The sequence below is a fragment of the Pongo abelii genome, chromosome 14 (genome assembly GCF_028885655.2).
Source record: "Pongo abelii isolate AG06213 chromosome 14, NHGRI_mPonAbe1-v2.0_pri, whole genome shotgun sequence".
Taxonomy (NCBI): domain Eukaryota; kingdom Metazoa; phylum Chordata; class Mammalia; order Primates; family Hominidae; genus Pongo; species Pongo abelii.
In genome coordinates, this window is record NC_071999.2 from 57,198,892 (window position 1) to 57,223,618 (window position 24,727).

Here is a 24,727-nt window from a genome sequence, read left to right on the forward strand (position 1 = left end):
GTCTGTTTTATCTGCTTTAGGAATAGTGATCCCTGCCTTTTTTTGTTTTCCATTTGCTTGGTAGATCTTCCTCCATCCTTTTATTTTGAGCCTATGTGTGTCTCTGCACGTGAGATGGGTTTCCTGAATACAGCACACTGATGGGTCTTGAGTCTTTATCCAGTTTTCCAGTCTGTGTCTTTTAATTGGAGCATTTAGTCCATTTACATTTAAAGTTAATATTGTTATGTGTGAATCTGATCCTGTCATTATGATGTTAGCTGGATATTTTGCTCGTTAGTTGATGCAGTCTCTTCCTAGTCTTGATGGTCTTTACATTTCGGTATGATTTTGCAGTGGCTGGTACCGGTTGTGCCTTTCCATGTTTAGCGCTTCCTTCAGGAGCTCTTGTAGGGCAGGCCTGGTGGTGACAAAATCTCTCAGCATTTGCTTGTCTGTAAAGTATTTTATTTCTCCTTCACTTATGAAGCTTAGTTTGGCAGGATATGAAATTCTGGGTTGAAAATTCTTTTCTTTAAGAATGTTGAATATTGGCCCCCACTCTCTTCTGGCTTGTAGGGTTTCTGCCGAGAGATCCGCTGTTAGTCTGATGCGCTTCCCTTTGATGGTAACCCGACCTTTCTCTCTGGCTGCCCTTAACATTTTTTCCTTCATTTCAACTTTGGTGAATCTGCCAATTATGTGTCTTGGAGTTGCTCTTCTCGAGGAGTATCTTTGTGGCGTTCTCTGTATTTCCTGAATCTGAATGTTGGCCTGCCTTGCTAGATTGGGGAAGTTCTCCTGGATAATATCCTGCAGAGTGTTTTCCAACTTGTTTCCATTCTCCCCGTCACTTTCAGGTACACCAATCAGACGTAGATTTGGTCTTTTCACATAGTCCCACATTTCTTGGAGGCTTTGCTCGTTTCTTTTTATTCTTTTTTCTCTAAACTTCCCTTCTCGCTTCATTTCATTCATTTCATCTTCCAGGGCTGATACCCTTTCTTCCATTTGATCGCATCGGCTCCTGAGGCTTCTGCATTCTTCACGTAGTTCTCGAGCCTTGGTTTTCAGCTCCATCAGCTCCTTTAAGCACTTCTCTGTATTGGTTATTCTAGTTATACATTCTTCTAAATTTTTTTCAAAGTTTTCAACTTCTTTGCCTTTGGTTTGAATATCCTCCCGTAGCTCGGAGTAATTTGATCGTCTGAAGCCTTCTTCTCTCAGCTCGTCAAAGTCATTCTCCGTCCAGCTTTGTTCCGTTGCTGGTGAGGAACTGCGTTCCTTTGGAGGAGAAGAGGTACTCTGGTTTTTAGAGTTTCCAGTTTTTCTGCTCTGTTTTTTCCCCATCTTTGTGGTTTTATCTACTTTTGGTCTTTGATGATGGTGATGTACAGATGGGTTTTTGGTGTGGATGTCCTTTCTGTTAGTTTTCCTTCTAACAGACAGAACCCTCAGCTGCAGGTCTGTTGGAGTACCTGGCCGGCCGTGTGAGGTGTCAGTCTGCCCCTGCTGGGGGGTGCCTCCCAGTTAGGCTGCTCGGGGGTCAGGGGTCAGGGACCCACTTGAGGAGGCAGTCAGCTCGTTCTCAGATCTCCAGCTGCGTGCTGGGAGAACCACTGCTCTCCTCACAGCTGTCAGACAGGGACATTTAAGTCTGCAGAGGTTACTGCTGTCTTTTTGTTTGTCTGTGTCCTGCCCCCAGAGGTGGAGCCTACAGAGGCAGGCAGGCCTCTTTGAGCTGTGGTGGGCTCCACCCAGTTCAAGCTTCCAGGCTGCTTTGTTTACCTAAGCGAGCCTGGGCAATGGCGGGCGCCCCTCCCCCAGCCTCGCTGCCGACTTGCTGTTTGATCTCAGACTGCTGTGCTAGCAATCAGCGAGACTCCGTGGGCGTAGGACCCTCTGAGCCAGGTGCGGGCTATACTCTCCTGGGGCACCGTTTCCTAAGCCCGTCGGAAAAGCACAGTATTCGGATGGGAGTGGCCCGATTTTCCAGGTGCCGTCTGTCACCCCTGGAAGGGGAACTCCCTGACCCCTTGCGCTTCCCGAGTGAGGCAATGCCTCGCCCCTGCTTCGGCTGGCGCACAGTGCGCTCACCCACTGACCTGCGCCCACTGTCTGGCACTCCCTAGTGAGATGAACACGGTACCTCAGATGGAAATGCAGAAATCACCCGTCTTCTGCGTCGCTCGCGCTGGGAGCTGTAGACCGGAGCTGTTCCTATTCGGCCATCTTGGCTCCTCCCCATTATGATTGTTTTACTTGAAAGAGTACCTTTTGGAAAGAACATTGACATTTCTGGGTCAATATTAAACTTATGACTACACAGACTACATTCACTGAGAAATGAGTATTTTTAAGATAAACACCCTTACCTTAATTGGATTCTGATAGAAAGACTGGCCTTCAGAAGATGGAAATGACATAGCGATAATACGTTCTGGAAGTCAAAATCATTCCTATTACAAACATTATTATAGATTTAAAATAACATACAAAAATTAATTTTATATGATCAGACTCCATTTTCACAGAAAAATACCTTTTAAGATTGAGGTTGACAGAAAAGAGCTAATACTCAGGATAATCAAGATAACATATTAAATTATCCAACGTAATGACCATTAAGCTGGCATGGTGTTCTTAACATTCCACTGGTTCAAACCATATGCCATGTACTTATGTTGGCCTCAGTCTGAAGTTCTCCCTGTTCTTGGAATTTATTTCTTATCTTAAATAACAAAGAAATTCCAAGAGTTCTGGGCACCAGTGATGGTGGGAACTCCCAACGTGCTTTGTGGCCCTCTGACTCAGAAAACCTGGGATGAACAAAGCTGTGACCTCATTCTCCGGGGTTCTACGAAGAGAAGCGGTCTCTCTGGGATCCTTGGGATTCAGGATAACTACTAGAACTTAATAAATTGAAACTCAAATGGAGTCAGCTGAAAATCCATTCAAGTTCTTGTGCTGCAACCGAGTAGTCCTGAATTGAGATGACGTGGAAATCTTCCCTGCCAGGACTAAACCACAAATATGTCACACTATCACAGTGGCATAGCATATAGCCTCACGAATAAAGAATACTTTGAATGAATGTGGCTTAGACGAGGCAAAAACAAAATAAAAATATAATTACAAGAAAAGGTGAAGTTAATATAAGTAAATCAACAGTTAAGTGTCACAAACCTGTAATATAAGTGAGGTCTAGGTCAACTCCATCCCTTTTGTATCGCCTTTTGTTTCCTGAAACCTGAGAGTTTAAAACCATGATTAGTTGGTGAAACATAAATCAACATAAAAATAAAGAACATTATACAGTATAGATATCAACCCTTGCCAATGGGTCCCAAAACACAAAATATTTTTCTGAATCGTAAGCATGTTTTGCCCACTTACCAGCCTTCTTATCAGCTTTCCAAGTTGTCTTTTTAGATGAGCCAGATGAAAAACTCTTATCAGAATGATAAGTCGTAGAAGTCGAAATAAACGTGTCCATCTAAAAATAAATTTAAAAGATCAATTTTTGCTTCAGAAACAGACAATTTTATGAATATAAATGAAGTTTAGAGCAGCAGTTGTTAACCAGGGACAATTTTCCCTCCTCTCCTCAATCACCTACATGGGGGATATTTGGCAGTGTCTGGAGGCATTTCTGGTTTTCACAACTGGTGTGTGTGTGTGTGTGTGCACGCGCGCGTGCGCTACTTCCATCTAATGGATAGAAGCCAGGAATTCCGCTAAACATCCTGCAATGAATATAACTGCTCACCACCCTCCTATGACAATAATGATCTGCCCCAAAATGTTAGTAATGCTGAGGTTGAAAAATTCTGGTCTAGAGAAATAGTGAAACAATAGAGTCTTAGAATTTGTAAATTTAATTTTGGGATTTGAGACCAGCATTTTCAATTTTTCCACATCAAAACAAATTGAGGATTCTTGTTCACCTTTGTTACTCCCATCTCTAACAGAGGTTCACTACAGCTGCTAATGCACATTAGGCAGGCAACAGATTGAGATACTTCCCAAGTGTGCTAGCTGGTATCTCTCCTACCGTCAGAAACATCAAAGCAGATAACAGATGGTCTGGACTAGTGCTTATCTGGTTTGAGCATGCATAAAGAAGAGTCATCTGGAAAAGCGTGTTAAGCTACAGACTGTTGGGTCCCAGAGATATTGATTCAGTGGGTCCAGGGTGGAGCCTAAGGTATTTTTCTTGTATTTCTAGCAAGCTCTCAAGTGATGCTGAGGTTTCTAGTCAGAGGACCACATTGGCTGAGGTGATTTTCAAACAACTCCAAAAGCCTATCACTTAACATGCTTAGTTGGTGCCTGAGTTGTAGTCCAGGGAAGCTAGAGTACAGAAAGAAACCAGGTATTTGACCCATGAACAAGCTTAGGAAGTCACAAACATCTACATCCCAGTATACATTTGCTCTTCCATTTTCCTCATTGTCACAGTAGAAAAGAAGAAAAAAGAGAGAGTCACCAGGTCCTCATACACCCTTTAGTTTCCTAATCCCTAACAGTTCTAACTTTGCCTTAGCTTTCTTTGTTTCTACCACAACTATATGTGTTGCTATATGTGTCATCTCCCAGTTTTCTGTTCTGTCTTCTATTTTTTAGAACATCATGATTGAGGCTGGGCACAGTAGCTCATGCTTGTAATACAAGTACTTTGGGAGGCCGAGGTGGGCAGATCACTTGAGGTCAGGAGTTCGAGACCAGCCTGACCAACATGGTGAAACTTGTCTCTACTAAAAATACAAAAATTAGCCAGGTATGGTGGTGCGTGCCTGTAATCCCAGCTACTCGGGGGGCTGAGGCAGGAGAATCGCTTTAACTGGCGGGGCAGAAGTTGCAGTGAGGCCGAGATCATGCCACTGAACTCCAGCCTGGGCGACAGAGTGCGACTCCATCTCAAAAGAAAAAAAAAAAAAAGGAAAAGAAAATCGTGATTGAAGTCACTCAAATTTTGCATATGCTCAAATAAATTCCCTCTTGGCTGTGGGAAAAACCCAGACAGAACATGATGTGTAAGGGATTTGTAGTTGAAGCACAGAGGGGAATCGTTTTTAATATCGAATTTTTTTATGTATCAGATATGAAACTAATAAGAATGTCACACTTGATCTTAGCCAAAAGGCCAAAAAATGATACAAATGGGAATTTGATGAGAACTTCAAAATGTAGCGAAGTTAAAGTTAGTACAAGAAGTAAAGTCCTTCTTTGGCTACTCCATCTTTTTAATTCAATTAATGGTACTTGGTGTGTATACTCTTCGCTGGTCCCTAAATATCACAGTCTTTTACTTTCAACCTATGTGGGAATTTACCTACACATTTCATTTTAAAGCAACATATTTGGTATAAAATGAGCCATTTGAAGTTGAAAAGATTATATAGAATAAAAGCCACAGAAAATGCAAAAAGTAAATGAAAAACTTTAAGAGAAGTGAGTCTTATATTTCATACCTAGGAATATCCTTAAGAAACTTAACGTCAAAACAAATGTAAACGACATCAACCAGCAGAATAATCACAGTAATGGCAGTATCTAAAATGTTAAGTAAATCAGAAAAATAATGCTGTCTCCTGTAATATAAAACAGAAAAATATGAGTTCATCTACCCTGCAAGAAGAGATAGGAATATTTAAAGACCACAAACTATTGACTGATCCCCACTAAGAATTCTAGTTTCATAAATTATTTAAAATGCATTTTCTAGAGTAGACTAAGGGAAAAATATAACATTCACGGGAAGTTTTCAAACAATAAATTTATGTTCATCATTTGACACATATATATGACTAAAACACCAATATGGCAATTTAAGTATAGTCAGACATATAACTAAATGCATATTAACCACCATTATCATAGATGATGAGGTATCTATCCCCTCAAGCATTTATCACTGTGTTACAAACAATCCAATTACACTCTTTCAGTCATTTTAAAATGTACAATTATTATTGACTATAGTCACCCTGTTGTGCTAGCAAATAGTAGGTGTCATTCATTTTTTTCTATTTTTTTGTACCTATTAACCATCCCCACCTCCCCACCCCCAACCTCCTACTACCATTCCCAGCCTGTGATGACCATCCTTCTACTCATGTCTATGAGTTCAACTGTTATCCTTTTTAGAGCCCACAAATAAGTGAGAACATGTGGTGTTTGTCTTTCTGTGCCTGGCTTATTTCAGTTAACATAGTGATCTCCAGTTCCATCCATGTTGTTGCAAAAGGCAGGATCTCATTCATTTTTATAGCTAAATAATACTCTCTTGTGTATATGTACTATATTTTCTTTATCTGTTCATCTCTTGATGAACACAGGTTGCTTCCAAACCTTGGCTCTCAGGAACAGTGCTGCAACAAACATGGGAATGCAGGTATATCTCCTCTATGTACTGATTTCCTTTCTTGTGGGTATACACCCAGCAGTGGGATTGCTGGATCATATGGTGGCTTTATTTTTAGATTTTTTGAGGAACCTCCAAACTGTTCCCCATAGTGGTTCTACTAATTTACAGTCGCACAAACAGTGTATGAGGGTTCTCTTATCTCCACGTGTTTGCCTGCATTTGTTATTGCCTTTTGGATATAAGCCATTTTAGCTGGGATGAGATGGTATCTCACTGTAGTTTTCTCTAATGATCAATGTTAAGCACCTCTTCACATGCCTGTTTACCATCTGTATGTTTCCTTTTGAGAAATGTCTATTCAAATCTTATGCTCATTTAAAATAATCATAGTATTAGATTTTTTTCCTATAGAGTTGTTGGAGCTCCTTATATATTCTGGTTATTTATCCCTTGTCAGATGGGTATTTTGCAAATATTTTGTCCCATTCTGTGGGCTGTCTCTTCACTTTGTTAATTGTTTCCTTTGCTATGAAGAACATTTGTAACTTGATGTGATCCCATTTGTCCATTTTTGCTTTGGTTACCTGTGCTTGTGGGGTATTGCTCAAGAAATTTTTGCTCAGACCAATGTCCTGAAGATTCTTCCCAATGTTCTCTTGTTATAGTTTCATAGTTTGAGGTCTTATCTTTAAGTATTTAATCCATTTTGATTTGATTTTTAGATAAGGTGAGAGGTAGAGGTCTAGCTGCATTTTTCTGCATGTGGATATCCAGTTTTCCCAGAACCATTTGTTGAAGGGACTGCCTTTTCCTCAACGTATGTTCTTGGCACATTTGTTGAAAATGAGTTCACTGTAGGTGTGTGGATTTGTTTCTGGGTTCTCTATGCTTTTCCATTGGTCTATGTGTCTGTTTATGCCAGTGCCATGCTGTTTTGGTTACTATAGTTCTGTAGTATAATTTAAAGTCAGGTAATGTGATTCTTCCAGCTTTGTTCTTTGTGCTTAGATTAGCTGCTATTCTGGGTCTTTTATGGCTCCGTATAAATTTTAGGATTGTTGTTTCCATTTCTGTGAAGAATGTCATTGGTATTTTGATAGGGAGTGCATTGAATCTGTAAATTGCTTTGGATAGTATGGTCTTTTGAACAATATTGATTCTTCCAATCTATGAACATGGCATCTCTTTCCATTTTGTGGTGTCCTTTTCAATTTCTTTCATCAGTGTTTTACCGTTTTCATTATAAAGATCTTTCACTTCTTTGGTTAACTCTTAGATTTTTAATTTTATTTCTGGCTATTGTAAATAGGATCACTTTTTAAAACTCTTTTTCAGATGGTTCACTGTTGGCATATAAAAATGCTACTGATTTTTGTATGTTGATTTTGTATCCTGCAACTTTACTGAATTTATCAATTCTAATATTTTTTTGTGGACTCTTTAGTTTTTTCCAAATAAAATATATCATCTGCAAACACAAGGATAATTTTACTTCTTCCTTCCCAATTTGGATTTCTGTTTTTATTCCTTTTATTTCTTTATCTTCTATGATTGCTCTAGCTAGGACTTCCGGTATTATGTTGAATAACACTGGTGAAAGTGGGCATCCTACTTGTGTTCTAGATCTCAGAGGAAAGCTTTTCCATTTTTCCCCACTCAGTATGATACTGACTGGGGGGTCTGTCATACATGGTTTTTATTATATTGAGGTGTGTTATTCTTTACCCAGTTTTTTTAGAGTGCTTATCATGAAGAAATGTTGAATTTTATCCAGCACTTTTTCAGCATTAACTGAAACGATCTTATGGCTTTTATCCTTTATTGTGTTGATATGATGTATCACTTTGGTTGATTTGCATATTTTGAACCATCCTTGCATCCCAGGGATAAATCCCATTTGTCATGATGAATGATCCTTCCAATGTATTGTTACATTCAGTTTTCCTGTATCTTGTTGAGGATTTCTGCATCAATATTCATCAGCTACATTGGCCTGTTGTCTTTTTTTTTTTTGAGACAGAGTTTCACTCTGTCACCCAGGCTGGAGTGCAGTGGCGTGATCTGGGCTCACTGCAACTTTCACCTCCCAGGTTCAAGTGATTCTCATGCCCCAGCCTACAGAGTAGGTGGGATGACAGGCACCTGCTACCATGCCCAGCTAATTTTTGTATTTTTAGTAGAGACAGGGTTTCACCATATTGGCCAGGCTGCTCTTGAACTCCTGACTTCAGGTAATCCACCTGCCTCGGCCTCCCAAAGTGCTGCGATTACAGGTGCGAGCCACTGCTCCCGGCCCGTTTCTTTTTTTTGACGCATCTTTGTCTGCTTTTGATATCAGGGTAATACTGGCCTTGTGGAATGAGTTTGGAAGTATTCCTTCATCTTCTGCTTTTTGGAATAGTTTAAGCAGGAGTGGTATTCGTTCTTCTTTAAATGTTTGGTAGAATTCAGCAGGGAAGCCATCGGGTCTCAGTATATATATTGGCTATATATGTTGGATGAATATATACTTAAAATTGTTATAGCCTCTTGATGAATTGATCCCTTTATCATTATATAGTGACACTCTTTGTCTCTTCTTATCATTTTTGTCTTGCAATCTATTTTATCTGATAGAGGGATAGCTGCTCCTGCTCTTTTTTGATTTCTGGAATCGAATATATTTTTCCATTCCTTTATTTTCAGACTAACGGGAGAAGAGTGTTTCTTGTAGGCAACAGATCAACGGGTCTTTTGTTTTTTGTTTTGTTTTGTTTTTATTTTTATTTTTTTGAGGTGGAGTCTCACTCTGTTACCAGCCTGGAGTGCAGTGGCATGATCTCGGCTCACTGAAACCTCCAACTCCTGGGATCAAGAGATTTCTCTGCCTCAGCCTCCTGAGTAGCTGCGGCTACAGGTGTGCACCACTACGCCCACCTAATTTTTGTATTTTTAGTAGAGACAGGGTTTCACTATGTTGGCCAGGATTGTCTCCATCTCTTGACCCTGTGATCCACCCGCCTCAGCCCTGCAAACTACTGGGATTACAGGTGTCAGCCACTGTGCCTGGCCAGGTCTTGTTTTTTCATCCATTCAGCCATTCTGTCTTTTGATTGAAAAGTTTAGTTTGATGACATTCAATGTTATTATTGATAAGCAAGGACTTACTCCGGCCATTTTGTTAATTGTTTTCTGGTTGTTTTGTAGTCTTCTCTTCCTTCTTTCCTTCCTGTCTTCCATTAATGAAGGTAATTTTCTCTGGTGATATAATTTAGTTTCATGTTTCTTATTTTTTGTGTATCCCTTGTATTTTTTTGGTTTGAAGTTACCATGAGGCTTGCAAATACTATCTTATGACCCATTATTTTAAGCTTATAAAATAACACTGTTTGCATAAACAAGTAATAAGAAAACTAATACAAACTCTACAACTTAGTCTCACTACTTTTTAACTATCTGTTATTTCTATTTATATCTTATTATACCATTTATGTCTTCAAAAGTTGTTGTAGTCAATGTTTTTGATTGGCTCATAGTTGTCTCTCTACTTAGAATGAGTAGTTTATACACCATAGTTACAGTGTCATAACATTCTGTATTTTTCTGGGTATTTACTATTACCAGTGAGGTTTCTACCTTCAGGTAGTTACTTATTGCTCACCAATGTCCTTGTCTTTCTGATTGAAGTACTCCCTTTAGCATTTCTTCTAGGACAGGTCTGGTGTTGATGAAATCCCTCAGTTTTTGTTTGTGTGGAAAAGTCTTTCTTTCTCCTTCACTTTGAAGGATATTTTCACTGAATATATTGTTCTAGGGTAAATGTTTTGTTTCCTTCAGCATTTTCAATATGGCATGTCACTCTCTCCTGGCCTGAAACATTTCCATTAAAAAGTCTGTTGCCAGCTGTATTTTAACTCCATTGTATATTATTGGTTTCTTTTCTCTTGCTGCTTTTAAGATCCTTTCTTGATCCTTGATCTTTGGGAGTGTGATTATTAAATGCCTTGAGGTAGTCTTCTTTGAGTTAAATCTGCTTGGTGTTTTATAACTTTCTTGCACTTGGATATTGATATCTTTCTATAGGTTTGGGAAGTTCTGTTACTATCCCTTTGAATAAACTTTCTAACCCCTCTCTCTCTACACCTCCTCTTTAAGGCCAGTAGTGCTTAGATTTGCCCTTTTGATGCTATTTTCTAGATCATGTAGGCATGCTTCATTGTTTTTTATTCTTTCCTTTGTCTCCTCTATGTATTTTGAAATAGCCTGCCTTCAAGCTCATTAATTCTTTCTTCTGCTTGACCAATTCTGCTATTAAAAGACTCTAATACATTCTTCAGTATGCCAATTACATTTTTTGGCTCCAGAATTTCTGCTTGATTCTTTTTAATTATTTCAATCTCTTTGTTAAACTTCTCTAATAGAATTAGGATTGTTTTTCTCTGTGTTATCTTAAATTTCTTTGCGTTTCCTCAACACAGCTATTTTGATTTCTTTGTCTGAAAGGTCACATATCTCTGCTTCCCCAGGATTGGCCTCTGGTGTCTTACTGAGTTCATTTGGTGAGATCATGTTTTCCTGGATAGTGTTGATGCTAGCAGATGTTCTTTAGTGTCTAGGCGTTGAAGAATTAGGTATTTACTGTAGTTTTCACTGTCAGGGCTTGTTTGTACCTATCTTTCTCGGGAGGGCTTTCCAGATATTGGAAAGAACTTGGAGATTGTGATCGAAGTTGTATCTGCTTTAGGGGGCACCCCAAGCCTCCTAAACTCTGTGGTTCTTGCAGACTCATAGTGGTACTGCCTTAATGGTCTTGGACAACATGCAGGATAATTCTCTGGGTTACCAAAAAGAGAGTCTTGTTCTCTTCCCTTAATTTCTCCCAAACAAACAGAGTCTCTCTCTCTGTTCTGAGCCACCCTGACACAAACACCCCTGTGGCCACTGCTACTATGACGGCATTGGGTCAGATGTGAAGCCAGCACAGCACTGGGTCTTGCCCAAAACCTGCTGTAACCACTCCCTAGCTATTGCATAAGTTTGCTGAAGGCCCTGGGGCTCTACGATCATCACATGGTAAAAGCAGCCAGGCCTGTGTCCTTCCCTTCAGGATGGCAAGTTCTCCCAGGCTCCGGATGGGTCCAAAGATGCTGGGAATCAGGGCCTAGATCAAAAACTTATAATTCTACCTGGTGTTTTATGTGCTATGGCTGAGCTGGTTGAGCTGTCACTCAAACCACAAGATGCAGTCTTTCCCACTCTTTCAACCCCTCTCCAAAAGCAGAGGAGCATCAATCCGTGGCCACCTCACTCAAACACAGACCATGGGGGGTACTGCCAGACTACCACCAAGGTTCTCCTAAGGCCCAAACGCTTTTAAGTCAGCTTGAGTTGAATGCTCCTGTTAATTATTTTAATATGCCTCTCTTTTTTTGGGACGGAGTCTCACCTTGTCACCCAGGCTGGAGTGCAATGGCACAATCTCGGCTCACTGCAACCTCCGCCTCCTGGGTTCAAGCAATTCTCCTGCCTCAGCCTCCCAAGTAGCTGGGATTATAGGCTCCCGCCACCACACCCAGCTAATTTTTGTATTTTTAGTAGAGACAGGGTTTCACCATCTTGGCCAGGCTGGTCTCGAACTCCTGGCCTCGTGATCCACCTGCCTCGGCCTCCCAAAGTGCTTCTTAGAAAAGTACAAAATAGCTTTATGCATTATAAAAATAATCAAACTTACCCTTCTACAAATACTCGAAGAAGAACATCCATGAGAAAAAATAAGGCAATAGCTAGAGAAATAGAACGATACTCCAAAGGAATATAAACTTTGCTATCAGTGAAAATTAGGTCGGCAAAGATCAGAGCCACATCCAACAAGATCAGGAAAACTCCAAATATTCTACAACAAATAAATAAATAAATAAATAAGTAAGTAACAGCAAAGATAAAGGGGCTTTTGTCCCTATAGTTATACCATATTTAGGCCAATGATCGGGTACCAAAATGTTATTATTTAGTATTAAACTGCCCAGTGGCAGGAAAAACTGTAATATCATAGAATCTCAGAAAAATCACTGTTTTCACCCAATAGAAGCAGTTCTTAATAAATAAAATTCCCACCAAACCACTTCACAAGATGTTATCATGCCCTTTTACAGCGGATAGACTAACACCTCAAGAGAGAAAAGTGAAACTGAATTAAAATGACCTGTGTCTGTTTGTAAACTCTTCTTAAAATTTGAGAATTTCATAAGAAGTTTACACCCATTTCTTATAAAAAACAAAATCTTATTAATCTGGATAATTCTTAAGAATTTATTAATAAAAACCAAATGAAAGCATGAGTAACATAAGCTCTTAAAAGACCAAGATTTTTTGTCAGTGACATTTTTAGCAAGTACATGATTACATATTTACGGGCGATTCTAGTACAGTGATGGGTACATGAGAAAGAATTCAATTCCATAAATATTTAATTATTGAACTCTAAAGTACCTCCTGAAACTTGCTGTTACATATTCTAAATACATTCCCCATAAATTGATTATACTGTTTGCTTAATCTATGAAGATGAGTTCATCTTCAAAGTACTTTTCAAAAAGTTGCAGCTCAAGTTAAAATATCATTAATTCAAAAGGAAACAATTATATTGTTCAAATCTATATCATATTGTGTAAATCTATATCATAGTATGAAATCTTACTCTTATGTAGAGAAGAGTCTAAGTAAATTGTTTCCAGAATTAAAGAGTAATTCTAGATGTATAAGGTACTTAATAAAACACTTTACTTATAATTATAGAATTATAACATTCGATTTTCATTAACTTTACTTGTGCAGATGGAAGAAAAATAATATTAATATGTTACTATTAATCTTATACAAAAGCCGTTTCTTTGCAAGTCTTAAAGTCCAGCTTAAACCAAACTTCCAGGATAAATTAGATTACATTAGATGGGGCACATGGCTACTTAGAAACCGGTGGACAGGAAATGCTTTTTGGTTTTGTTTTTTATTTCAGTCTTTCTCATTGAAATATTAAGTCAGATATATATATATTTATATATATATTTATAAATATACATGTATATTTATATATATATAAATATACATGTATATTTATAAATATATATATAAATATATATAAATATATATATATCTATAAATATATATCTATAAATATATATATATATATCTCGCTCTGTCACCCAGGCTGCAGTGCAATAGTGTGATCTCAGCTCACTGCAATCTCCGCCTCCCAGGTTCAGGCGATTCTTCCATCTAGGCCTCCCAAGCAGCTGGGATTGCAGGCACCCGCCATCATGCCCAGCTAATTTTTTTATTTTTAATAGAGACGGGGTTTCACCATGTTAGCCAGGCTGGTCTTGAACTCCTGACCTCAGGTGATCCACCCGCCTTGGCCTCCTAGAGTGCTGTGATTACAGGCGTGAGCTACCGCACCTGGCCAAGTCTCAGATATATTTAATACGTGGTGTTTTTTATGCATTAAGTCTCAGGTATATTTAATACATGGTGTTTTCTATGTCTCACATACCCAACTGCAAAGGATGACACAATTGAATGAACAATTTTCTTAATCTTGCTGCTGCAAAAAGAAGCAAAAATAAAATTAATGAGATTTCTTCTAACTTATAAATTTAACCAAAAAACAAAGGCCTTTATAAATACAATTTTAAAAGAAAATTATTCAGAAGTTGTATAACAAAATGCTTTTTACTAATAACTAAAATTTTATCTTTTCCGCTCCATGAGTATTTTACTTTCCTATCCAGAATATATGTGAATAAGACAGTAAACTTTGGATGTTTAGTAATATTTCCATTGCATGCAAAGCCCCAACTCCAACTTTATGGCAATACTAAGCTTAAACTTCTGGTCATCAACTCAAGGAATATAGCATGAAAAAAGAAAAGAGGGGTAGAAGAGAACTGTATTTTAATGCCAGCCTGGGCAAGTCATCAAACTTTGGCCAGATCTCAGTTTCCACAGCAATAAAATAAGGTATTTCAGGGATGAGCATATGGAGTAAATAATGCTCTTGTCATCTCTTTCAAACTAGACACCTAGTGAACAGATACACATTAGTGACAGTTACATTTGAGGTGGCATATGAACTGCAGAGATAAGACATTTTAGTAAGATACACTTGAAAGGAGAAACACCTGAAAGACTGGGCTCCTTCCATTAATCCAAGAAAGGAGAATCTGTTTGATGGAACCTCCAGTAATGCCTCATTTTACCTTATGGCTGAAGACAAGGTAGCTGATGAGGAACAATTTTTTGTCCTACTGAAGCCTTCAGGAAGTTTCTGTCATACTGAAGCCTCCAACACAGGACTCAAATTTCACCCCGAGAGGCATGAATCCTAAGACAATGCTCACATCACAGCCTGTGCCTAAGATTGGAGAAAAAAGAGGACAGATACTGAGGAGAACTGGGGCACTGCCAAAATTGGCCTTTGACATGAACAGACATTTCTCAAAAGAAGACATACATGTGGCCAAGAAGCATACGAAAAAAAGCTCAATATCACAGATTAGAGGAATGCCAATCAAAACCACAATGAGATGCCATTTCACAACAGACAATAGTCAGAATGGCTATTATTAAAGTGTCAAAAAACAACAGGTGCTGGCAAGGTTGCAGAGAAAAGGGAACACTTACACACTGTTGATGGGAGTGTGAATTAGTTCAACCATTGTAAAAAGCAGTATGGAGACACCTCAAAGAGCTAAAAGTAGAACTACTATTTGACTGAGGAATCCCATTACCTAGTATATACCCAGAGGAATATAAATCATTCTACTGTAAAGACACATGCATGTGAATGTTCACTGCAGCACTATTTACAATAGCAAAGACATGGAATCAACACAAGTACCCATCAATGGCAGATTGGATAAAGAAAATGTGGTACATATACACCATGGAATACTATGCAGCCATAAAAAAGAATGAGATCGGCCGTGCATGGTGGCTCAGGCCTGTAATCCCAGCACTTTCAGAGGCTGAGGCAGGCAGATCATAAGGTCAGGAGATCGAGACCACACTGGCTAACATGATGAAACCTCATCTCCACTAAAAATACAAAAAAAATTTGCTGGGCGTGGTGGCGGGCGCCTGTAGTCCCAGCTCCTCGGGAGGCTGAGGCAGGAGAATGGCGTGAACCCGGGAGGAAGAACTTGCAGTGAACCGAGATTGCACCACTGCACTCCAGCCTGGGCAACAGAGAGAGACTCCGTCTCAAAAAAAAAAAAAAAATGAGATCCTGTCTTTTGTGGGAACGTGGATGGAGCTGGAGGCTATTATCCTTAGCAAACTAGTGCAGAAAGCGAAAATCAAATACTGAATGTTCTCATCTGTAAGTGGTAGCTAAGTGATAAGGACGTAAGAACGCAAAGAGGGAAGCAAACACTGGGGTCTACCTAAGCGGGGAGGGTAGGAGGAAAGAGACAAGCAAAAAGGATCACTATTTGGCTACTGAGCTTAATACCTGGGTGATGAAATAATATGTAAAACAAACCACCTGACACACGTTTACCTATGTAACAAACCTTCACATGTACATCCAAACCTAAAATAAAAGTTAAAAAAAACAAAATTGGCCTTTGATGAATGAGGTTAGGTTAACCTGAGATAAAGGAAATCCCCAATCCTTCTAATCTTCCCCTCATCCACCTGGACCCACCACCTCTACCCAGGCTTAGAAAGTTAAGGCTGATGTAGAAAGAGGATCAGTTGGCCAAAAGAGGCGAATTCTCTCCAGAAGTTGCCATTCTCTTTTTACAAGAACCTCTGATCCCACACAGTCTACTGGACCTCTGGGTATCAAGGAAATGTCATCAATCTGAATTCACTTGACAATATCACCATATAGAACCAAGCCTGACAGATCATGAAGGCATGAAGGAGTGGCTTGGGTGGCTTTAGCCCCTTCAATCTGTTTCAGTGTCCCCTGAAACTGTACCAAGTAAATACACAATTGAGACTTTTTTGGTTAAAAAAGTGTACTATGTAAATGCAGCTTCAAGCAGTTACATGCAGAGTTTGCAGGGAAATAACTATGACTCAGTATATCCATATCCAGGAAAAGTACTGTTCACATTTGAGAGCAACAGACAGACACTCCAACATGCAGCAACTCAAAGCATAGCCTCTATGTTCCTTTCCTAAAAATAATTACTCAAAGTGCTTGAGTCAGCTGAGCGATGAATCAAAATGAAGAACATAGCAATAAGGAACATGACTTATAGAGAAAAGATGGTAAATAATATAAACTCAGAAGTAAGTCTAAATAACAACTGTTAATGTAGCATAAAAATGTAGTAGGTGAAAATGTAAATAAGTGATTCTAAAAGTAAAGATAATATAAAATTATCAATAATAGTATTGATTTAAATTTTAGGCATTCTTACACTAGGATTCAAGATTTGGAAGAAGATAGAAGTAAAGGCAGATTGCATTTCTTATCTTCTGCAGATACAAGTCCAGTTTTATTCTCGATATTGATGGAGAAAAATGGTATAATTATGTTTTCTAAATATTTAAATATAAACTGATGGACTAGAAATGGGCTTCTGACTTGCATATCAGTAAAAAATGAAAGGGATAAAAACAAATCAATTACTAGCAAAATATAGACAAATTTAAAAAGAAAATATCAAAGTATTTTTCATAAAGAAAAAGACAATAAAGCCAAGCATACCAGAAATCATAAATACAAACATATTCCTCTCATATTCCATACTGAGAAATACACTCAGATAACTTTAAAATCAAACGCATTACATGCTATACACAAGAGACAAAAACTAAATTTAAATGACAGTTTAAAAATAAAGAGATAGAGGCCGGGTGCGGTGGCTCACACCTGTAATCCCAGCACTTTGGGAGGCTTAGGCGGGCGGATTACGAGGTCAAGAGACCAAGACCATCCGAGCCGACCTCCCATCTCTACTAAAAATACCAAAAATTAGCTGGGCGTGGTGGTGTACACCTGTAGTCCCAGCTACTCGGGAGGCTGAGTCAGAAGAATGGCTTGAACCCGGGAGGTGGAGGTTGCAGTGAGCCAAGATCATGCCGGCGCACTCCAGCCTGGCCACAGAGTGAGACGCCGTCTCAGAAAAAAAAAAGAGAAAAGAAAAGAGAAAAAGACATCAGATACTAAACCTTAAAACACTAAAAGTTCCAATATTAATATCAAAGTGGAATTCAAAGCACAAATATTAACCATGACCATGACTTATTTTTTATCAATAGAAGGTGGAAGCTACATGACACTAACAAGACCATTTTTAATGAAATGGGATTCGTATCGAGGGCAGGTGCTGTCTCTCCCACTGGACACATTTTTCTCTGGTACAGACTCTGGCGGTAGGGAGATGGTCATGATGCAAAGCAATGAAAACACTGTACTGACTCTCTGGTCTTCCTGCTCTCACTCTAGATCACTAAAACAGGGTAAGGACAATACAGGGGGATGATATTTTGATGCTGTGAAAACTATTAGTCACACAGGAGAAAAGTAAATTTCTACACTTTATGCCTTAAGACAAAGTAAATTCAGGGCAGCGATTTTATTTAAATGAAGAAAATAAGTTCAAAACAGAAATCTTGGTGAATATATTTCAAATCTTGGGGTAGAGAAGGACTTTCTGAGAATAACATTAAAGGCATAAATCACAAAGAAAAGTATAGGTACATTTGATTATACGAAGATTCAACACTTTTATATAGTGAAAAGCAAGACAACCTGGGAGAAATTACTTATATTACATAAAATAGAAAAAGGATCAATAGATTTAACTTTTCAGTCCGAAGACAGAAAAACACCCCAATTTTAATTGGGCAAAGGTAGTTTGGAAATGATGAAATATTAACTGAAAAAAGCATAAATGAAGGTATGTTACTGAATGCGCATTAGAACAAATAGATTTACTAATATCAAAGAAATCAATGACGGCTAGTGTTAAGTATGGGAGAGGAGAAAGGTACACTTTTGCATCTTGATGTTCAAGCACATATCAATATCAACAGCATCACAATCATTCCCTTTGACACAGGATTTCCACTTCTGAGAATTTATAATAAGCAAATAACCAACAATATGCAAAGATTTAGCCTCAAATATATTCATTTTTTATAACAGTAAAAACTTGTAAAAAACTTAATTGTTCAGCAATATCAGACTATTAAATGAATTATGGCACATCTACACCATGCAGTATTACAAAACTATTACAAATAATGTTGTAAGTGCACATGAATATACATTAACAAGAAAATACAGACATGATGTCATTAAGTAATAAGGTTATTTACAAAAGAATATAAGTATGGTCTCGTATCTGTAAACAAAAAATGTATATGCTTAAAGAACTTAGAAGTGCATGTATCAAAGTTTAAGAATGACTACATGTGGGTACATTTGTTGATTGGATTTTCTGATTTTCCTTTAATAAACTTATGTTATTTTCAGTTTTTCGCACAAAATCTATTCACAGAGCTACAGAGTTTTCAAAGTGTTTTTGCATGTTATTTTAGTTTTATTACTAATTTTCTACAATACAATATCCACTACATAGATAGCATTATAACCAGTTCACATTTGAATAATCTAAAACTAAAAGAGGTTTAGTGACTTCCTGAGTATCAGATGAATGAATATATGATGTCAAAGCCAAGCACTGATGCCAGCTTTTACTATAAATCCAAGATCATCCCCCTGGTATGAAACACCAGTGTTTCTCGCAGGGACTACTGCCAATTCCTCCTATATTTATGCAATGAGACTCTGTAACTTAAAAATAAAACAAAACAAAAACATGCTTTCTTTTGTTTGGAGTGGGGAAAGAAAAAGGAAATGTTTGCCTTGCTCAATCAGTCTAATTTTGCCTCAGCCCTGGGCAGCTCCATTACAGAAAATGTATAGCTAGTATGCAGACACACAGTTTAATTAAGTGGTGCCATTAATTCTTCATTGATGGCCCATGATAAAAATTTCTAGAAAGTGAAAACTCAGGGTAATTTGAAGAACTATTTGTATTTGCCCTCTGTTTCCCATGTAATCTTTGTTTAGACACCAACAGCTTATAACCATGATGAGTTAACTTCCTCTATGGCAGTACTTCCTCTCCAACACTGACATAAGCTGGTGAATGGTTATACAACTGGGCAAGAAAGAAGCAGAAGAAAAATCTCCTGAATATGTCTGCAGTTCAGACACAAGCCAGTTTAAGAATGTATTGTTTCGTTACAGTGAGTACATGGTAAAATGCCTTCAGGTCAGTGCAATAGGAAGTACTCAGTACTCTAGTGAGATTAGAAACAAATAATAACAAAATCCCAATGAGCATAAAGAGGTCTTTAGTCAGCAAAACATGTTTGCTTTTGCTATCAATACCACTTGCTCACAGGTGAAATCTACAAAACTGGGAATCACACAATATCCAGTAAAAAGGAGAAAGGTTCACTATTGATGAGTAAGTAGCATTCTGCATTCCTGTTTTCTTTTTAAAAAAACACTTCTAATGAAGTTAATTTCTTCTAAGGATACTTTTTACATTTTCAAGCTAGAAGAACATTTATTCCTGAATGGATGGAATTTTTTTTTCAAAATAATACTTGTCTAAGAATTCAGTTGGAGGAAATATGGTGTACTCTCCCACCCACACACCCATACATTTTGATATCCTCCCGTAGTTTCCCTTTTTCCTTTGTGCCTCAGCGTAAGCCCTGTTCAACTAAAGAAAAGAGATCCATCAATGGCTCCCTCCTTTCAAACTTCAAACTGACTTACTCATATGAAGCGACATATTCAGCATTTTCATAATCTTCAAACCTGGAAAGTCGTTCTGACACACTTTAGCCACCAAAAAAATGCAAAAATATATCATTAGATATTTGCTACACAAAACAGTGATGAAGAATTTATTTGAATAACAAGAATTCCATGAATCTAAAGGATATAGTAAACATGACTTAGCTCACTGGAAGACCTAACATTTAAGAAAGAAAATTACAGTCATTAACCAGAAACTATTCTCACGGATACTCCCAACACTGAATTTTGCATATTTTTCTCTTCTTTTCTCTCTGTCTCTTTCTATATATGTATATAAAGGTAATTAAAAGAATATGTATACAGTTATAGAATACATAAATGTGTATAGACATATCACAAAGACATTGTGGGTTTCATTCCAGACCGCTGCAATAAAGCAAAAACTGCATTAAGTGACTCACACAAATGTTTTGGTTTCCCTGTGCATATAAACGTTATGTTTATACTACACTGTAGTCTGTTAAGTGTGCAACGACATTATGTCAAAAAAAATTATGTACATACCTTAAAGTAAAACTACTTTATTGGTTAAAAAAATGCTAATGATCACTTGAGCCTTTAGCAAGTCATAATCTTTTTGCTGGTGGAGGGCGCTGCCTCCATGTTGATGGCTGCTGACTGATCAGAGCTGTGGTTGCCAACGGTTGGGGTGGCTGAGGCAATTTCTTAAAAGAAGACAACAACGAACTTCACTGTATCAAATGACTCTTCCTTTCACAAGTGATTTCTCTGTAACATGTGATCCCATTTGATAGCATCTTACCCACAGTAGAACTGTTTTCAAAATTGGAGTGAATCCTCTCAAATCCTACCACTACTTTATCAACTATAGTTTACTTATGTAGAATGAGTTAGGAAGACTTTCCTCTGCTTTAATTTTTTGAAATAGTGTAAGAATTGACATTAGTTCATTTTTAAAAGCAGGTAGAGTTAAGTGGTGAAGTCATCAGATCCTGGACTTTGTTGAAGGCCTTTTTGTTACTGATTCAATCTCATTACTTCTTTTTGGTCTGTTCAGGTTTTCTACTTCTTCTTGGTTTAGTCTTGGCAGGTTGTATGGGTCGAGGATTTTATCCACTTCCTCTAGGTTTTCAAATTTATTGTAGAGTTGTTCATAATAGTCTCTAATAATCCTTTTTATTTCTGTCATATCTGTTGTGAGGTCTCATTTTTCTTTCTGATTTTATTTATATGGGTCTTCTCTTCTTCTTAATTAGTCTAGCTAATGGTTTGTTGATATTTTTAAACCTGCTTTTTGTTGTTAACCTTTTGTAAATTTTGCCTCAATTTTGTTTATTTCTGTTTGGTCTTTATTATTCATTTCCTTTTAATAATTTGGGATTCGGTTTGTTCTTACCATACCAGTTTCTTGGGGTAGAATTGTTAGGTGGTTTATTGGAAATTTTTCTAGTTTTTTGATCCAGGCATTTATTGCTATGAACATGCTTCCTAATACTGCTTTTGCTGTGTCCCTTATGTTTTGGTAGGTTGTGTTTCTAGTTACAGTTGTTTCACGGAATTTTTAAATTTCATTCTTAATTCCTTTCTTCACTCCTTGTCACTCAAGAGCATGTTGTTTTATTTCCATATATCTATATAGTTTTGAATGTTCCTCTTGTTATGGATGACTAGTTTTATTCCATTGTGGTAAGATAAGATACCTGATATAATTTCAGTTTTTAAAAATTTGTTGAGACTTGGTTTGTGGCCTAACGTATGGTCTATCTTGGATAATGTTCCATGTGCTGATGAAAAGAATGTATATTCTGCAGCTGTTAGGTGAAACGTTCTGTAAATGTTTGTTATGTCCATTTGGTCTATGGTGCAGTTTAAGTCTGATGTTTCTCTGTTGATTCTCCATCTAGATGATTTGTCCAGTGCTGAGAGTGGGATAATGAAGTGCCCAACTCTTATTGCAATGGGGTCTAGCTCCCTCTTTAGATCTAGTAATATTTGCTATATATATCTGGGTGCTCTAGTGTTGAGTGCATACATATTTACAATTATATTATACACATATTACAATTATGTTCTATTTCTTGCTGAATTGAACCCTTATTACATAATAATCTTGTTTGTCACTTTTTATGGTTTTTAACTTAAAGTCTGTTTTGACTGATGTAAGTATAGCTATTCCTGCTCACTTTTGGCTTCCATTTGCATGGAATATCTTTTTCCATCCCTTCATTATCAGTCTATATGCTTCTTTACAGGTAAGGTGAGTTTCTTTTAGATAAAATACAGTTGGGTCTTATTTTTATTATTATTATTTTTTGAGACAGAGTCTCGCTCTGTCACCCAGGCTGGAGTGCAGTGGCACGATCTCAGCTCACTGCAAGCTCTGCCTCCCGGGTTCATGCCATTCTCTCGCCTCACCCTTCCAAGTAGCTGGGACTACAGGTGCCCACCACCACACCCGGCTAATTTTTTGTATTTTTAGTAGAGATGGGGTTTCACCATATTGGCCCGGCTGGTCTCGAACTCCTGACCTCGTGATCCACCCGCCTCGGCCTCCCAAAGTGCTGGGATTACAGGCGTGAGCCACTGTGCCCGGTCGGGTCTTATTTTTTAATCCACTCAGCAAGTCTATATCCTTCTTGGGGTATTTAATCTATTAACATTCAAAGTTATTATTGGTAGGTGAGGAGTTACTTGTGACATTTTATTGTTTTCTGGTTGGTTTGTATATGTTTTGTTCCTTTCTGCCTCTCTGTTTACTTTTGTAGTTGGGTAGTTTTCTGTAGTGATAAGGTTTCATCCCTTTCTCTTTCTCTTTTATGTATCGACTCTACCAGTGACGTTTAAAGTTTTACATGTTTTTATGATGGTGGTTATCATCTTTTTACTTCCAGAAGTCAGACTGCCTTGGGCATTTCTGGTAAGGCTGATCTAGTGGTGATGAATTATCTTGGTTTTTGTTTATCTGTCACAGATTTTATGTCTTCTTCATTTGTAAAAGATAGCTGCCCTGGGTATAATATTCTTGGTTGAAAGATTTTTTTTTTTTCTTTCAGAACTTTGCATATATCATCCCATTCTTTTCCAGCCTAAGGTTTCTGCCAGGAAATCAGCTGTTCGTCAATTGGGAATTCCATTATAAGCGTTTTCATGCTTGTCTCTTGTTATCTTAAAAAATCTTTGTCTTTGTGTCTCGGTTGAATGTATTTGGGGTTCTTTGATCTTCCTAGAACTAGATGTCTAGCTCTCTCTCTCGAGTTGGGAAGTTTTATGCTATCATTTTATTAAATATGTTTTCCTCACATTTCTCTTCACTTTTCCTTCTGGAATGCTCATACTAGGAATATTTGTTCAAATTAATGGTGTCCAATAAATCCTGTAGGCTTTTTTCATTATTTTTTATTCTTTTTTGTCTGCCTGTGTTATTTCAAAAGACTTCTCTTCAAGTTCAGAAATGACTTCTTCTGCTTGTTCTTGTCTGTAGTCATTGATTGTATTTTTCATTCCTTCTGTTGAACTGTTTAGCTCTTAGGGCTTGTTTGGTTCTTTTTATGATATCTCTATCTTTACTGAATTTCTCATTCAAATCATGTTTTCCTGATTTCATTGACTTGTCTATCTGTATCACCTCTATCTCACTGAGTTTCCTTAAGATTATTCTTTTGAATTCTTTTTCTGGCATTTCATATGTTTATGATTGTGGTCCATTACTAGATAATTATTATTTCCCTTTGTAGGTGACCTGTTTTCTTGCATTTTCATGGTTGATGTGTTTCTATGTTGATTTCTATGCATCTGGTGAAAAAGTCACCTTTTCCAATTTTATGGAGTAGGTTTACTTGTATGAATTTATTTGTATGAATGGGTCTTGGGTGTCAGTTCATCGGGGTATATCGGCCTTGGTTCTACATGGATGCAGTAAAGTGTAGTCTCCATATAGTTTATTCAGCTGTGATCCACACTAGTAACATTTGCAAGTTTCTCAGTGGCCTAGGCTAAGGAAGTTTGTGATGATGGTGGTGCAGCTTTCCCAGGGGTGGGCTCACTGGACCGTTTCTCAGGGTAGGGGTGTGTGTAGGCATACAGTGGGTCAGAAAACTTGGAGTATGGCTTTGTGGGGCTGGCCATGGTGCTGTTACTCTGGCCAGGAGCATGGGGATGCAGTTGCTCAACCAGGGCATGCCGCCAGATGTGGCTTACAGGGCAGTTGCTCAAGCCCAGGATGCAGGCACACAGCTGTTTGCCTGGCCTGAAAGCACACACTCCAGGAGTGGCCTGAAGGGCTGTTTCCCATGCCTGGTATGTGGGTACACAGCTGCTCATCTGGCCCGAGGCCAGTCTGCTGGGGGAAACTCATGGGCCAAATACAGAGCTGCACGGCTGCTAAGCTGGACCAAAGGCATCTTTGCCAGGGCTGGCCAAGAGGGGGTGTTTCTCAGGCCTGGGATACAGTCAAATAACTTCTCAGCTGTCCTGGATGTGTGTCTGCTGGGGGTAGTCCATAGGGCTATTCTAGCTCAGGATGTGGGCACACTGCTGCTCAGCTGGCCTGGGTAGTGCCTGCCAGGGGAAGCCCAGGGGGC

The 24,727-nt window shown here is 38.3% G+C and overlaps 1 protein-coding gene and 1 pseudogene across 1 annotated transcript in view; both read right to left on the reverse strand.

Moving 5' to 3' along the window:
* Nucleotides 1-737: 737 nt before the first annotated feature.
* Nucleotides 738-24,727, reverse strand: part of LOC134759867 (phosphatidylinositol 3,4,5-trisphosphate 3-phosphatase TPTE2-like) — a 35,036-nt gene continuing 11,046 nt past the window's right edge. Inside the window, exons 5-12 of the mRNA XM_063714829.1 lie at nt 20,142-20,204; nt 13,878-13,928; nt 12,060-12,221; nt 5,454-5,573; nt 3,376-3,475; nt 3,166-3,229; nt 2,355-2,419; nt 738-2,253 (exon numbers count right to left, since the gene is read on the reverse strand). Coding sequence (XP_063570899.1) covers nt 2,227-2,253; nt 2,355-2,419; nt 3,166-3,229; nt 3,376-3,475; nt 5,454-5,573; nt 12,060-12,221; nt 13,878-13,928; nt 20,142-20,204 — 652 coding nt within the window. The 3' untranslated portion in view covers nt 738-2,226. The remainder of the gene's footprint in view (nt 2,254-2,354; nt 2,420-3,165; nt 3,230-3,375; nt 3,476-5,453; nt 5,574-12,059; nt 12,222-13,877; nt 13,929-20,141; nt 20,205-24,727) is intronic.
* On the reverse strand, nt 5,018-5,137 carry LOC129049713 (U2 spliceosomal RNA; annotated as a pseudogene).